Genomic DNA, 17,569 nt, shown 5'->3' on the forward strand with positions numbered 1-17,569 from the left:
GTTGGAAGTAAGGAGTTCTCTGTTAGTGCTTTTCAGCTAGTGGGTTCTTTCCTTTCCAAAAAATACACGAGCACTGCAAAAATTAACGTCTGCAGCAGGATATTGCATTAGTTGGAACAAAATATCTGAATTTAGTGAAAAGAAACTACTCGTTCACTGGGCAATTCCACAATTTACCGAATCTACCAGAAAGCTTGATCTATATAGATCTTGCAGTAGGGAACTGCAAATGAAGGCAAGCCAATGATGTGGAATCTAAATTGAACATTAAACAGAAATGTTTATTCAATTAGGAACAACGGTCCCAAAAGAATGACTTTGACAGAAGATTTAGATTTAGATAGGTGAATAGGGTTAAACAAAGGAAGGTGAGACTCTAATTCATTGACCTCTCTACCATTGAAGTTTAGAATAAAAATGGTGAGAGATAATGGTAAGCAATAACTGCAAAACAAGAGGGCAGACATCCTAAAATCTAATTTCCCCATCTTTCCAATGCCTTTGATGTTAATAAGCCCTCAAGGACGTTGCTTAAATTTGTTCAACTCTATTATGAGGAAGAGGAACCAGGTAAAGCAAGAGAAAGATTTACATAGGATTGAAATATAAAAATCCTCACCAGGGTTTTAAAACTTCTGTACATTGAAGATGAAATATCGAAGCTTGAAATAGAACTGAAATAGGTAGCCCTTAGCTCCTATTCCATAATTATATTGTAACTTTTTATATTAAGTATATGCCATCAAGCCCAACATTTTAACCAGTTCTGTGGTCCCAATCAGCATGGGCTGCAGGAGAAAGATTTAGAAAATTTTTCACTATTTAAGATTATTTATCACTATAATTGATAAAGTTAAAATTATTTCACATTTAATGGAGGATCCTGAGGGACCAATTTGTTTAAGCATTTTCTAGTTTATGATATTGGAATGACTTTTCAATTTTTCTAATTATATTCTTTCCTTCCCAGTTCATTAGAAGGCCTCTTTTTCCCAGCTGTGACAGGAATAATGGCAGGTTCTAATAGATCAGCTTCTCTAAAAGATACTCAGCAATCAATTCCTGTTGGGACATTATCTGCAACACTAATTACTACTTCTCTGTATTTTATTTCTATGTTATTTTTTGGCGCTGTTGCCACCAGAGAGAAGCTTTTAACAGACTGGTAATTTTTGGTCCGAAACTTCTTTGTATAATTGTTTCCTCATGAAAGAGGATGTATTTGAAATGATGAAAAAAATTGAATGGACTGATCTTGACTTCTGCTGAGAAAGAAAAAGATTAGAATAAACTCAAAAGACCTAGGCCCCTCTGTGTGTACCTACGTTGCACAGGTATGTGCAAACTTGAAGCGTACCCATACCGGGTACAAGCGTGTGATGGGTACATGCAGGTATGCAAAGAACAAAAATAGAAAGTTTCCTACAAAATAAACGAGCTAGGTATGGTTTGGGTACGATTTGAACAACTTGGCACAAGTTCTCCATCGTTTTTGGAGTGTTCTTTAAATCTTTTTCCCTTAATCTATGCTTTCAAAGAAAGCAACCATTTTCAAACCCTGTGTTACTTTTGTTTGATTTCACATGGAACATCTTTTAGTAGGTGAAAATTTACCGTTTATTTTGAAAAGTTGATGCCCATACCCCATGCAACATAGATGTGCACCAAGAAGTCCCTTTAAAAACAGGAACCCATTTGATTACCTTTGGTAGTCAACTTATGAAAAATATGTAATTCATCATGGTTTTTAAGTATTGTGAGTTTTGGGCATCCATGTCAGAAGAAACTCTTCTATTCACTTTTTTGAATGGATAAACCCCTTAAATATTGCCAATTTACTTCATCTGCTTTTGATATGGAGATTTATTGCAGGCTACTAACGGCTACAGTCGCCTGGCCTTTTCCTTCACTAATTAAAATTGGGATTATTCTTTCAACTTTGGGTGCTGCTCTTCAGAGTCTGACCGGTGCCCCACGTCTGCTTGCAGCAATAGCCAATGATGATATTTTACCTATTCTGCGCTACTTTAAAGTTGCAGATGCTACTCTTTTCACTGCTATCCTATGTGGTGTGTGTCTCATTATTGGGAATCTGGATCTTATCACTCCAACTATAACTATGTTTTTCCTTCTATGTTATACGGGTGTCAACTTGTCCTGCTTCCTTCTTGATCTTCTAGATGCTCCTAGTTGGCGACCTCGTTGGAAATTTCATCATTGGTTTCTCTCTCTTGTTGGAGCATTACTTTGCATTGGTATGGTGTCTTTTTTGTGCATATTTGTCATTATTGTCTATCGGCGGATTCATTTTGCTTCTATTTGGCCGCATCTTGGTTGTTTCAATTATTTTTTCTGCTTTATGCATGCTTCCCTCTCCCTTCTTTCTTTCTCTGTCTTTTATTTTCTTTTTCTTTTTTTTTTCTTTTTTGTGTTTTGGCGAGGTGGGAATGCGGGGGTTTGCAACTATGGTAAAGATATAACGCTGAAATTAAAGCTTTGAACGTGATAGAGTGCCCTCAACGCACCATTTGTGAAACAGCATAGACGGTAGAACACCAGTTTACCGTGTTATAGGTGCATATAATTTGGGTTGGGAAATGGCTGTGTATTACATTAGTAGTATTATATTCCTTGCCCTAGTGCTTCTTTGATATTCATAATTTGAAACTGCGAACCATTACATTCCAGTTGCTATCGCATTGAGATTTAGATTTTAGATTAGAAAATAATTGAGCATTTTTGTAGCAATAGATGTTTGATTTCCAATATCCCGCAAATTCACTGTGGTTTGGATTCTCCTGTGTGAAGCTTTGACATTTGGGACATGTTTATGAATAGGTTTACAATATGTCCAGTCCAGTGAATACTTTCTTTTTCAAATAGCAATAGCAGACACAGACTGAGCCACATTTATAACATGAAGATATGAATTTGCCCGTCTTTGGTTCAAAAATGTCTGCTAAGTTCTGTCATGATAATCTTAATCGTATCTTCACATGGAGATAGACATGGCACAAGTTGGTGATGATAAAACGAAGGATGATATATATATATATATATATATTCAAACTCTTGAATTAGTTGAATAGCAGTGTTGAACCTTTTGAACTAGGTTTGCAGAGATTATTGAAGCTGTAAAGCAAATGTATATAATCCAAATATGAAACTTGACTCACTTGGGAAAGAAAGCCTCCTTCTAAGTTTATATAACGTACTCTAGTGGTTCATATCTAGATGTAGAGGCCAAAGGGGCATGCCACTAAGAGAAATACACAAAGATCATCAAAGGTTCTCTCATTTCTTATAAATACCAAAATTACGTGGGTCTTTATGGAAGAGTAAAAAAGTTTAGCCTGTGACTATAGCTTTCTATGAACCATTTTATACTTACTTCTTCTGCTGCTTATGTGTGTTTTCATGTTAACCCTCAATTTTGCAATGATCATTTTTTTCCTTGTTTCCAATGCAGTGATTCTGTTCCTGATCTCGTGGTCATTCACTGTGGTGGCTTTGGCCCTTGCAAGTCTTATATATAAGTATGTGGGCCTCAAAGGAAAGGCTGGCGACTGGGGAGATGGTTTCAAAAGTGCATATTTCCAACTAGCACTTCAGAGCCTTCGATCACTAGGAGGTATATACCTTTCAAATTCAGTCAACTAGATAATATGATACAATATATTATGCATTAATGTTGTTGATCCTGGCATCAAGGCATGATTGGTTGGAGAAAGAAGAAATATTACTCTTAAGGTCCTTGAGAGCTTTCAAGAAAACGACTAAAGAATGAAGGACCAAATTACCCATGAAAATCTGTCTCTGAAAATTTTTTCAATGAAAAAAATAATTAAAATCCTTGAGGAAAATAGCCCAAGAAACATCATGTTGCAGACAAAATCAACACTTTTTGTTCTGACATGGATAATTTTGTCATTGACATGATTTATCATGCATAATTGATACTTCACTCAAAAGAAAAACAAAATAGCTATAATTTATTAATTGGGAATTAAGTTGTTCACTGAACTTTGTGTTCATGGATAATTTCATACTTTAAGTATTCTCATTAAGTTTTTTCAATTCAATGACAACATTAATGAACTTTCTGTGTACAGAATAATCTATTAAGGTTGATATTTAGGCTTCAAGTTTAATCTTTTTGCATTGCTTCTCTTTACCAACTCTATGTATGACGAAATTTAATGTCAGTTGCTTTATGTATAGTATATTTTTTGTAGAAAACCAAGTATGCCCAAAACAATTTTTATCTATTAACTTATTTTGTAATGTCCGTAGAAAACCAAGTACACCCAAAGAATTGGTATCCAATTCCACTCGTGTTTTGCCGGCCCTGGGGTCAACTACCAGAAAATGTTCCATGTCATCCCAAACTTGCAGATTTTGCTAACTGTATGAAGAAGAAAGGTCGAGGAATGTCTATATTTGTCTCTATACTGGATGGAGACTATCATGAATGTGCTGAAGATGCCAAGTCTGCTTGTAAACAGCTCAGTACCTACATTAATTACAAGAATTGTGAAGGTGTGGCTGAGATTGTTGTCGCTTTCGTGGTATCGATCAGACAATGGGCCTTGGGAATCTCAAGCCAAACATTGTGGTGATGCGCTACCCAGAGATCTGGCGTCGGGAGAACTTAAAGAAATCCCCAAGACATTTGTTGGTTGCAAACAAGGCAGTAGTCATAGTGAAGGGTCTTGATGAGTGGTCCAATGAGTACCAGAAGCAGTACGGCACGATTGACCTCTACTGGATTGTGAGAGATGGTGATCTCATGCTGCTGCTCTCTCAGCTGCTTCTTACCAAGGACAGCTTTGAGAGTTGCAAAATTCAGGTTTTCTGCATTGCAGAAGAGGATGCAGATGCAGAAGTGCTGAAAGCTGATGTGAGAAAATTCCTTTATGATCTTCGGATGCAAGCAGAAGTCTTTGTCATTCCCATTTCTTCACAAGAAAATGGTGGGTCTCCCCAGGATGAGTCACAGGATGCATTTAAAGGTGCTCAACAAAATGAAGGCAGCAGCAAAGAAAGATGGCACCCCTCTAATGGCAGATGGTAAGCGCGCAGTTGTGAATGAGCAGCATGCTGGTCGAGAAGTTCCTGTTCACAACGCTTAAGCTCAATTCAATAATGTTGAGATACTCAAGAATGGCTGCTGTTGTTTTGGTAAGTTTGCCTCCACCTCCACTGAACCACCCATCATATTTCTATATGGAGTACATGGATATGTTGCTGGAAAATATACCGAGGATTTTAATTGTAACTCTATTCACATAGTTTTGAACTGGATTCTAGGACATTAATTACTTCCTTTTCTGTTTTATAATTTTGTAGTTTACATGTAGTGTTCATTCTTTGTACCCATTTTCTTGCTCAAGAGGATCTATTGTATCACCAGATTATAATAGAAAAATTAAACTGTATTCATTTTGGAACATCGTTTGAATTGTTTGTTTTCTTATTTTGAATCTCTCTGGTTTTACATCAGCATGAGATTATTATTATTATTGTTGTTATTATTATTATTATTTTGATGGCAAAGCCTCGTAAAATAGTGATTAGTGTCTAACTCAGTTGACCAAGTCTAAGCATTAAATATAAAGTATCTGAATAAAAAAGAAATTCATCACTTAAAAAATACATAAGGTAAACTAATCGGATTTATGATCTTAGTTTGAGTTCATTTTAAGTCAATTTTAAAGTAGTTGCATAGAGAGAATGAAATGGTACATGAAAAAATTAAGCTTCTGGTCATAATTCAAACAACTTTTGTGCTAAAAACGTAGGGCAGAGGCATTTAACTCAATATGGCGCCCCAAATCATTAGTGGAGACTCTTTTGTGGTATTTATCGACACATATACAATGTTGCTACTCTTTCGGAATTTCCTTAATGCAACTTGCACTTAATAGGTTGATGTGTCTACATTGGATGCATTTCTTGTGTGCCGTTTCCTTAATCCTTATAAAATATGCTATGCTTGTTTGTATCTTCCTAGTCCATGTCTCTTCCTAAGTTCTGAGCTTCTCTTCCTTTTCATTCTCTCGTTTTCCTTTTCTCTCTAACTTCACTCCATTTTCTCTCTCAATTATTTTATCTGACTACTCTGCAATTCGTTGCCTCTGGTTCATTCATGGGTGAATAAGTATGCTATTTGTTGTAAGTGTTGTATTTAAATTTTATTATTTCAAGAAAAAGGACAAATAAATCTTTAATCTTTTGTTGGAGAAACAAATTGATTCCTAATCAAAAAATACAAAAATGTCTATCACTTCTTAAAATACAAGAAACTTGGGTTCTTCCTCATCAATTTTGTCGTATAAACTATAATGCCGTCGACTGATGTGTCCGTTACAAATTTGATATGACTGTAATATGTGACATAGGATTAGTGTTAAAATAATCTGTGTTAGGGTTTATATTTTGTTAAAATACTGTTAATTTGGTTTAAATATCATTAGATAAATTAAATTTATACTAAAAGAATTAGAGTGGTATTAGTGATTATTTTTTAATAAGAAAGTGATTGTTGATGTTGCACTATTTAACTTCTCAGGAGGATGATACATTTGTTCTGTCGGTGGGAATATTATTAAAAACTCCAATAAGGATTCCCAAACATAATATTTCCAGAAATATAATTTTTTGGAATATATTTCTTAACCTTAAATCAAACGATCACTAGTAATTTTTGAAACACTTTAGCAAACGGTTAGATGAAGATTAATAAAATTTTTAAATATATTCATGTTTGTTAATAATCAAAATTCAAGAAACATTCAAAGCTAACAAGGTGTTTTGAGAGACTTGTTTGATTGGCAATTTGTGTTTGTTTGTCAAGGTATTGTTGCTTTAGATCCTTTTGTTTGCTATTGTGTTATCTCCCTGTATAACCCTCTGACTTTGTAGTTACTCTCTCTGGAGAGTATCGCGTCTTCTAAACTAATCGATAAAAATATAAAATATAAAATAAGAAAAAAAATGAAATAAAAAACAACCCAAAAGATGTAACTCGTGATAATACTTTAGTAATAACCACAATTGAATTGATGATCACTAGTTTCAATTTTCAAATATCAGCATGAAAGAATACAAATTAGTCCAAATTTGGGACTACAAAAAAATTGAATTGATGATCACTAGTTTTAGTTTTCCATTATCAGCATTGAAAGAATACAAAATTGGTGGCTAATATTTAGTGTACACCATTTTTATAATAATATGGATTACATAGAACAAAACTTTTGCTCTTGGTGATGCTTGGAATATAGACATTGGTTGTTTCCATTCAAGTTTTTACAACGACTTGTGGATGCCGTGGAAGGTATGGTTGAGGAACATAACCCTGTTTTTTTAACTCAAGGAGAAGACTCTCCAGAATCAAATAGATCTCAAAAGATTGTGGGTGACTACCATCAGCAGCAAAAAACATATGGGTGCTGCCGTTCACATCAATCCAGCTGTATCCGCATATTTTCTGAACTCCTTTTTCCTTCATTCGACTTCGAATCTTAAGAACATCTGACCACTCCCCTGCACCGGCATGTATATTCGAAAGCAATACATAGTACCCCGAATTTTGGGGGTCTAACTCCAGAAGATGTTCGGAAGCTAGTCTGGCCAACTCAACATTGCCATGAACCCGACAAGCTCCTAGTAATGTCCCCCAAACACCTGCGTCCGGAGCAAGCGGCATGCTCTTTATAGTATTGAATGCCTCGTGCAAACGACCAGCTCGACCATACAAATCTACCATGCATGCATAGTGCTCCATCTTAGCACAAATCCCATAACTTTCAGTCATGCAACGGAAATATGATATGCCTTCATCAACTAGGCCAGCATGAGCACAAGCAGATATTATAACAAGGAAAGTAACGTGATCCGGGTGAATCCCGGCTTTTAACATTTCATGGAATAGATGGAGACATTCCCTGGGGTGACCATGGTTTCCATATGCAGCAATGATGCTATTCCATGAAATTTCATTCCTCCAGTACATCAGGTCAAACACATACTGAGCCATGGCTAATTTTCCACATTTAGAATACATGTCTATCAGTGCACTTGCAACAATAGTGTCAGAAGTAAATGCATTTCTTATCACAAAGCCGTGCATCTCTTTCCCAGAATAGAGTGCCGGTATATTTGCACACGCAGAAAGTGCAGATGATAGGCTCACGGAATCAAACTTGGTTCCACTCCTTCCCATTCCACGAAAAATATTAATAGCCATTTCTGGTTTACCATTCTGTGAGAAGCTTGCAATCATTGAGTTCCAACATACGCTATCTCTTTCAGGCATCCTTCTGAAAAATTGATATGCAAGATCTAGTCTTCCACATTTTGAATACATATCTGTGATGGCAGACCCCACATGAAGCACACTATCAAGTTGATTTTTCAGAATGTCACAATGTAATTCTTTCCCTAATCTCAGAGAAGCCGAAGCAGCACATGCCGGCAAAACAGCAGCCATGGTCAGGCAATTAGGCACCATTCCCTCCTGAACTAACCACCTAAAAAAATCTATAGCATCAATATACAGACCATTAAGTACATAGCCCGAGATCATAGCTGTACAAACTGCAACATCAACTGAAGTATTCTGCTGGAAAATCTTGCATGCCGTATCCACGTCCCTATTCTTTAAGTATACGTCAATAAGTGAATTCTTTAAATAAACATCAAAAGGAATCCTGTGCCGGACTATATAACCATGAATTTCTTTACAATGTTTGGTACTACTACTACCAGATTCAACAATAGAAGGAAGGAAACTTGCGAAAGTGATCGAATCTGGTTTGACACTAGCAGAGATCATTGCATTAAATAAAGTTAAGGCCTCATCTGCCAATCCATTTTGCACATATCCAGCAATCAACCCATTCCAAGTAACTGTATCAGTCTGTGTCATTGAATCAAATAACCTACGTGCATCAACAAGGTTACCACATTTGGAATACATGGAAAGTAGCGTGTTTGCTACCTGCGAATCATGCTGGAACCCACTACGAATAACAAGACCATGAAGCTGAGTACCAACATAAAACATCCCTCTTGTAGAGCATAATGATAACATACAAGTAAAAGTTACTGAATTGGGCTTGATATAACAATTCCTCATTTCCTGAAAAGTTTCTATTGCATTGTTAAAATCACCGCTAGTTACATAACCATTTAGCATGACATTCCACAAAACGCAGTCTCTTACAGACAATTCATCGAACACTTGCCTTGCATCACAAATACACCCATTATCTGCATACAACTTGATCAAGGCACTACCAACAAACAAGTCCACATCGATCCCTAATGGCCGAATTGTGTTATGCACCATCTTAGCCAATGCAACATTATTTGAACCACCACAAGCTTTTATAATGTAAGGGAAAGTGTATTTATCAGGTGAGACTCCACTACCCAACATCATGAAGTAAAACAACAATGCAAAATCATGCCACCCCAACATCACAAACCCTCTTATCATCCAATTCCAGGGAAGTGCATAGCCCAACTCAAGCCTGAAAAACAAGTTCCTAGCATCCCTGATGCTACCACAAAGAACATACAACCCTGCAATTCTTGAACCCAACACATTGATATCACTCATTCCACAAACAGCAACCCGAGCATGAATTTGCTTGACCTGTGGAAGCAGAGAGGAATCAGAACAAGAACGGAACAGAGACTCCAATTGGATTGTGAGAGGCTCTGGATGTTGTTGTGCGTTTGGAAAGCAGGGTTTTGGGATGGCATAATTGTAATTATCAGCGTGCACAATAAATTTGGAAGTTGAAGCTGTAACATGTGAGAGAGTTCTGGTGCACGCAGAGCGAAGGTTTCTGTTGTACATTTGAAGATAGGGGAGTCATGGGACGGGTGAAACTGGATTTGTCCTGACCCAAACCAGGCCCTAAATATTGACCAGGTCTATTTTTGAGACTCTTACCCGACCTTAAACCCAATGAAACCTCATTACTTTCGGGCCACAAAATTGTCTTATACAAATTCCAACTCATCAATCTGCAAGAACAAATCCATATACCAAGAGTCAGATAGTTTGCTAGAATTGGACTCAAGAAATCAAGTATAAACTCATCCAATTACAAGCAAACTAGTGAAGGAAGCAAACAACAATCCAAATCTAATCGGGTCATATTGAAAAAAGAAGAATGTCCTAACTCAATGAAGCTATAACCCTTGATTGATAGCTCTTTCAAATCTTTGGGTAAAATGTAAAATGTTTACATCAACTTAATAATGAAAGAGCTTGAATTTGTATACAAAAGATTTCAGCAAAAGCATAATACTTATTAAGAAAACTGCAGTTACATCAACTCAACAAGTAATCAGAACAAATGTATATAACAAAAGTGCTCACATCGAGATAGAAGCATGAGATGGATGAATTATCCATAATTTCATCCAAAAAAGGGGGGAAATTTAATATGCTTCTTATAAACCATTTTAACAAGTTCTCTTCCTCCCATTAGTATTTATCTAAAATTCTAAACATAATGAAAAGGTAAACAAAACAATAACAGAGAACAACCAAACCAATAAATAACAGAAAAATATGCTTAATAATGCCATAACATACAAATCAATATTTCTAACCAGAATTCAGAGCTCAAGCATAAAAAAAATTAGTAGTTTCTTTTTTTTTTCTCTCCCCTTTCTTTCTATAGAAAAGATAATCATAATCACGGGATACTATCAACTATATAACTACTGCATATGTTTACACAACAAAGTAAGAAAATGTATAACACAAGTGACCTCTCCAGGATATGGAAAACCTGTAATTGCGTTTACGTGTATAATAATCATTATATGCTTAGTTTCTTAAACCAATAATAACAATAATGGGGTTTTAGAATTAAAATCAAGGTTTCTCACCAAAAACAAAAAAATAAATAAAGGTTTACCTGCTGAAACTTGAAAGGCTGCTCCGTTGCTTCAAGCAATCATACACTGTAAAATGTGCCATAATTTGATCATAAACCTTTTTTTAATTGCAAATTGCAAAATTTGAAGCTTTGAGCTTAAAAGCTTAGGAACTGTGCTAAAAACATAAATATTAATTGTGTATTGGTTGATACTTGATTATTTAAAATTATAAGGCTTAGTAGAAAAACTTGATAGAACAAAAAATAATTACTTCACTACCGCCTCATGTCCGCAGTGCCGTCACCAGCAACATCAACTGGATTAGATCCCCTTCTGCCGCCACACTTCATTCTATTCTTTGCTCCTCTACAGCACAGGAACATGCCCCCAAGTGTTTACCGCGAAGATTTTGTTAAAGGTCTCCATGACGGTATTCGCCACCGTCGAGTAGGTTCCGTCGAGCTTGCCAGTGAAATTCACCAGTATATGGACCTTCGAATCGAAAGCAAGGATTTGGAATCTATTTATGTTAGCGGAAAAGTAATCGAATTTTTGGAATCTAACTTTAAAGTGAGAAGTGGAACAGAGAAGGTGTGTGTTGGATGTGAGAAAAATGAAGAAAAAGAGATCTGAAATGAACAGCTCTGATGTCTAGGTCAGTTTATAAAGTAGAAGATGTCTGCACCTGCTCTTGCTCACTTATAATCGGTTCATAAAGCTAGAGGAGGCTAGTGGCAGCGGTGTGGAGGTTAATGACAGTGACGAGGTCTTCAGTTGTGGATCCAAGGCCGAAAACATGAAGGACTACGGTGGCTCTCGATGTTTAGTAATCGTGATAAAGGAGTAATTTGCAAGGTTGCGAGAACCGGATCGGTCAATGAACCGGTAAGGCAACTGGTTCACTGGTTCAATGGTCCGACCGGAGTTCAACCAGGATTCAACCGGTTTAATTAATATTAAATAAAATTATTAAAAATTAATATATGTAATGCTTGATCACTATCTAGTTGTTCTATCTTCAAAAATAAAAATTTCTAATTAGTAACAACAATTTACAAACACAAATTTACACAAATTAAATACAGTTACAGTCAATGACTAAATATTGATTGTTGAACAGATTTACAGAATTTCTAATCACATCAAGAAGCAAAGAATACATGCAGCACCAAAAGTTCAAAACAGAAAATTATCAATTACATTCGGCATCAAAAGTTCAAAAAACGAATTCAGAATCCAAACAATTAGACAATTAAATCAACAATTAACAATCAACAAAATTAACAAGTACCACAAAAAATTAACAAAATTATTTTAAAAGGATTAATTCAAATTGAAAAGAAAAGTGAACCTGAACAAAATCACTAAATGAAGTCAATCAAAATACAATGGTTCTCAACAAGCAACTAGAGAGGGCTAATTCCATAATTTCTAGCCTTGAAGATGCCCAGAGAATTATGTTGTAGTTGCTTATCATTTTGTGGCTGTTCCATCTAAATTCAAAATGACAGCAACCTATAATCCAGAAAAATATATCAATCCATATAACTCATACGACATTCATTCAACATAATTAACAGAGCAGAATTGAATTTAAATTTTAAACCCCAAAATTCAACAGAGCAGTATTCAACAGAGCAGAAATAAACAAAACTCAATATAGCCAAATCCAACATAGCAGAATTGAATTTATATACCGAAATTCAAAATAAACAAAATTGAAAAACAAAACAAGAATAATTAACAAAATAAAAAAAATTAATTGAAAAACAGAACAAGAACCCATGAACAAGAACTCAGAAGAAGGAAAAGATTTGAAAAACAGAACAAGAACCATGAACTTAAATCTGTCCAATTCATACAGTTTTATCACCAGATAAACGAAATTAATTGAAAGAAGGAAAAGATTGAAGTACTGACTACTGAGTACTCACCGCGGGAGAGGCCGAGAGCATAGAAGGTCAGACTGTCAGAGCCAGACGTCGACCCACGCTTCGGTGACGGTGACAGTTCAGTGCCGACAACAAGCTGACGACCACGACGACGCCAAGCCGATGACCAGACGACGCCAACACGGTGATGCTTCGACCCGCGACGGTGGCCTTCGACCTCGATTCGCGACGGCGACCTTCGACCCGGACACGACGGTGACCTTCGACCCGCGACGGTGATGCTTTGCTCCGGCGTTTGTTGGAGGTGACGGTGGTGTTTGTACTTTGGAGGAAGAAGGTTGAAGAGAGACTGAGAAAGTTAGGGTTGGGACTTGGGAGTGAGTAGAAGTCTTCAAAGAGAAGTAGAGAACTGATGCTTCTGCCCAAGGTTCTGAAAACTGAACCGGTCATCGAACCGCTCTAGTTACTGGTTCACTGATTCATAGGTTCAACCGATTTGACCGTGGTTAAACCAAAAAAAACCGTTTTATAATAAAATAAAAAATAAAATATAAATAAACACATTAAAACATAATTATAGTCTAATATAAATATACAATGCACAAGTTAAAGATCGAAAATATTGTCTTAATGTAGCTGAGTCAAAAAGTAAAGCAAATTGATAGTATTGCACAACAAACACAACAGGACCTGAAACAAAAACACAACAGCTGAAACAAAAAAAAAAAAATCCAGCACAGAGGAGGGGCAGCAAGTCGGCAGAGATCGAGAGCAGGGACAGTGCAACCAAACAATGAACAAAACTCAAAAAACTTTGAATCAGTAACATAGTGCAAATTCAAGAAACTTTAATAAATTTAACTATACAAACAGACAATAAAGCAGTAATAGAGTTATAAATCTAAAATTTATCATCAAATATAATCAGTGAGCAAAGCCAATCAATCAAGCATTGACTGGGCATTCGAGAAAAAGAAAGAATCAAAAAGAACATTTAAATCACAGCAACAGCACAATAACACCAATTGAAACATTTAAAAAGAAAGCAACCAAAAAGAATATCTAAAATCACCAAGGTTGAAAACAATAATTTGATCTCAACGAATTAAAAGCTAAGCTTCCAGGAAAGTGAAGAATACCCAAACCAAAGAACCTTCAATCACAGTTTAAACCAAAATTCAGAATCCCCTCAAATTGAAGCAGCAAGCAACTTGAAAATCAAAGAACCAAAAAATAATTTTCAAATAAAAGATTCAGATCACCAATCCTAACCAGAAATAAAATCAAATTCCAATAACAAAGAAATCTAGAAGCCTAGAACAGAGCAGAGCAGATCCTGAGGAAGAGGGGGAACAGCAATAATTAACGAACAATAATTATTCATTCATACCTACACATTACCAGCAATCCAATAACAATACAATAACAATACATACCTAAACATTACCAGCAATCCAATAACAATACAATCCAATCCAATTATTCAATTGAAACAGGCAAACAAGCAATAACAATCCATTCCAATAACAATACAATCCAATCCAATAACAATACAAAGTTCACAGTTCTGAATCAGTAACTTAGTTCAGTTGAAACAGGCAAACAATTATTCAATCACTATATCACTATATCAGTTCACACTTCACCGTTCACAAAAAAACAATTATTCAATCACTATATCACCATATCAGTTCACAGTTGAATGACTTGAATCAGAGTTCACCAAGGCTCTGAAAACCGGACCGGTCATCAAACCGTTTTAATCACTGGTTCACTGATTTACTGGTCCAACCAGTCCAACCGGTGGTTCAACCGGAAAAACCGTTTTAGAACAGCAACACGTGATGGAGAGGGAAGATTGTTGGCTATTTATCCATAGTTGATTCCAAAATCAGAACCACTTGTCTGTATAAAACTATAAATGTCTCTTGAGAAAAACACAGTTTTGAAATATCAGAAAAATAAAATGCTTAAATTCCTATGCTGAATAAGAAGAATAAGTACACAACCAAATTGATAGAATCATAAAACTAAAATGAATAATATATAAATTAATTAATGGTTTTTGATTCCTCTGAGGATGCAATGTAGTTTCTCTTTCATTCCATGAAGCTAAGAAGGAATAACATTCTGATCACTAAACAACTAGACTAGAATGTTCCATTAGCAAGAAAACATAGACAGAAACAGAATAAGATTACCCCAGATAACAAAATCAGTTTTTTTCATCAACTTTGTGTGGAATCAAAAGAGAATCATGCAGAAGTATACAAGTTACACACCAGAAATAGTGAGAAGCAGCATAAGCAGTTTGAAGTAGGAGGAATTGAATAAATTTGCATGGCCTTGACATGACTTTGACTAATAACACATAAAAATATGCATTGAAAAAGTACAAAATTTCAATAAACATTACTAAACAGAGGCAAGAAAGAACAATCATCATTCAGCAACAAACATTACAAACAGCAACAAGCAATCACACTATTACCAAATTCAAAAAGAATGAAAACCAGATAACCCCAATCATAAACACCATTACCAAATTAAATAAAAAATCAACCAAAAATCACCTTGCAAATCAAAAACTCAATCTCTTGAACTCAATAATTACATCAGTTATCCAACTAAATAATTGCATCACAGTTATCATAAACAGATTTCAAAACCTAGAAGCAGAGTGAAATTAAAAACATGAAGCATATAATAAATCAAAAGATCACCAATTGCAAATTTTTTAATAAGAACAGAAGTTAAGAACAATGAAAAATGAAAAAAGATTCAACCGTTTTCAACCCAATTTTAATAAAGCTCATCACAATGATTAACAACAACATAAAGGACTGAAGGAACAGTGAATCAGTAACACGCAGTGCAAATTTAAAATTTAAAAGTTATCAATTTAAAATTTATCATCAAATACAATCAGTGAGCAAAACCAATCAACCAAGCACTGACTGAGAGTATTCTATTCTGATTCTGTGACTGGGAAGCAACAAATTCAGCAACAAATTCAAGTTACAGCAACAAATTTAACAAATCCAAGTAAAGTCCCGATTTACAGCAACATTTAGATTAGCAACAAGGCAAATTTGATTAGCAATTCAGCAACATGCAAAAATACAGGGAGAAGGGAAATCTGAAAAGAGAGAACAGGGAAGCGATGGTGCAGGCACTCACCAACGGTCGACGGCGAGTCGGCGACCACCCCACGGAAGGCGACTAAGCAAGAGACAACCCCACGAGTTGCTTCTGCCGCCGGCGACGAGACAGACGAACCACGAGATGCCAGTGACTGAGACGAGGCTCGAGTGAGACTGGGAGGCAGAATCGAGCAGAGACAACCACGGACGACGAGCAGCAACCAACACGCACAGCTCGAGCACTCACTGGCGGAGGGAGGCGCGAGCAGCCGAGCACAGAGGAGAACGGCGAGATGCGAGCACCCGACGTGGAGGATCCGGCGAGAGGCCCGAGAGCACGAAGACGGAAGTTCTTGAGTGGGATGGACGGCGGCAGCAGTCTCTCATCCAACAGATGGCGACAACTATTGGTGGAGGCTAGGGTTTGCTGAAGGAAGGAGTTAGAGAAGGGGGGAATAGGGGATAACGCGTGCAACTTTTTTCCTTTCAAGGAAGGAAACGAGGTGTTTTCTGTAAACCGGCCGGGTTCCGGTCCAATCCGACCTGTCCATAACCGGCCGGTTCAACAATTTATAAACGATTTTAATTTTGTGGTTTTACATACTGGACCGGATTTTTTTTTCGGTTCCTAATTGAACCGATTCGACCGACCAACCTGGTCCGATTTTCAGAACATATTCCTAATAGACCCAACCCCTTTTAACGGTCCTCATAGAAATTTCGTAATGTCATGGTCAAATAATGTAAACGAATTCAGTCTTAGTGTTTTAAAAAAGAAAAAATAAAGAGGAATATAGTTTTAATTAACGAAAGAAAATGTAATTTAAATCTTAGGTGTAGTTTTATTTTTATGATCAAAAAATATTATTCGATAATACATCAAACTTTTTTATTTTGTGCTTAATATATATTTAGACTAACATTGAAAATCTTTAGTACAATAGAATATTTTATTAACATCGAACGAACTCAGATTTTGAAATTATACCTATGTACGACATTTTGATATAATGAAAAGTTAAAAATATTATCTAAAATAAATAATTTTTGTGGTGAAAATAAATTCTGTAGTCCTGTGTAGTTGCACGGGTCAAATGCTAGTAGACAAAGAGAAAAGGAAATTTGAATCAATATCTTCTTTTTCAAGTACAAAACGGATTTTGATATCATTGAGCATAGTTGTCAGAACCGAACCGGTGATCGAACCGGTGAAGTTACTGGGTCACTGAGTCACTAGTTCAACCGGTGGGTCACTGGTCGAACCGGTTAACTCGGTATAATTAAATAATTATATAAAATTTAATTATTTTTTATCATTTGTATTTTTATTTTTGTTTTTATAAAAATAATTATCATTTTTAAATTTTAATGCTTTATTAATTAGTTTATATTCATTTTTTATTATATTATTATAGGTGAAAAGTCACGTAAAATTATTTTTTTGTGAAGTTGATATTTAAGAATCGTTAGATGATTTGACTAGTTTAACTAAATATCATCTAACGATTTTTAACTATCAACTTCATACGAAGACAAAAAACAAAATAATATATTAAAACAATAATATTAATAGATATCATATAATCATGAAAAGAAAAAATAAATTGTGATTAATTAAATTTTTTT

The 17,569-nt window shown here is 35.6% G+C and overlaps 1 protein-coding gene and 1 pseudogene across 7 annotated transcripts; one reads left to right on the plus strand and one right to left on the minus strand.

The window, feature by feature from the left end:
* The first annotated feature begins 312 nt into the window (after positions 1-312).
* LOC130965770 (cation-chloride cotransporter 1-like) lies at positions 313-5,401 on the plus strand (annotated as a pseudogene).
* A 1,655-nt stretch (positions 5,402-7,056) lies between these two features.
* LOC130968314 (pentatricopeptide repeat-containing protein At4g21300-like) lies at positions 7,057-16,396 on the minus strand. Of its 7 annotated transcripts, XM_057893510.1 has the most exons (6): positions 15,981-16,396; positions 12,843-13,274; positions 11,594-12,423; positions 11,180-11,400; positions 10,947-10,992; positions 7,057-10,041 (listed from the first exon to the last, which is right to left on the minus strand). In XM_057893510.1, exon 6 carries the CDS (start codon positions 9,869-9,871, stop codon positions 7,304-7,306), a length of 2,568 nt encoding a protein of 855 aa, XP_057749493.1. In that variant the 5' UTR covers positions 9,872-10,041; positions 10,947-10,992; positions 11,180-11,400; positions 11,594-12,423; positions 12,843-13,274; positions 15,981-16,396; the 3' UTR covers positions 7,057-7,303. The 7 variants fall into 7 exon arrangements, with proteins under 7 accessions (XP_057749493.1, XP_057749495.1, XP_057749494.1 ...); XM_057893512.1 differs by lacking the exon at positions 11,594-12,423; XM_057893511.1 differs by having other exon boundaries at positions 11,180-11,810.
* Positions 16,397-17,569: the final 1,173 nt, after the last annotated feature.

This window comes from Arachis stenosperma, chromosome 3, assembly GCF_014773155.1.
Source record: "Arachis stenosperma cultivar V10309 chromosome 3, arast.V10309.gnm1.PFL2, whole genome shotgun sequence".
Classification (NCBI taxonomy): domain Eukaryota; kingdom Viridiplantae; phylum Streptophyta; class Magnoliopsida; order Fabales; family Fabaceae; genus Arachis; species Arachis stenosperma.

What these genes read in the sequence shown, in the direction of transcription:
- LOC130968314 (XM_057893514.1), bottom strand. Translation starts at nt 9,871, where the DNA reads ATGTACAACAGAAACCTTCGCTCTGCGTGCACCAGAACTCTCTCACAT.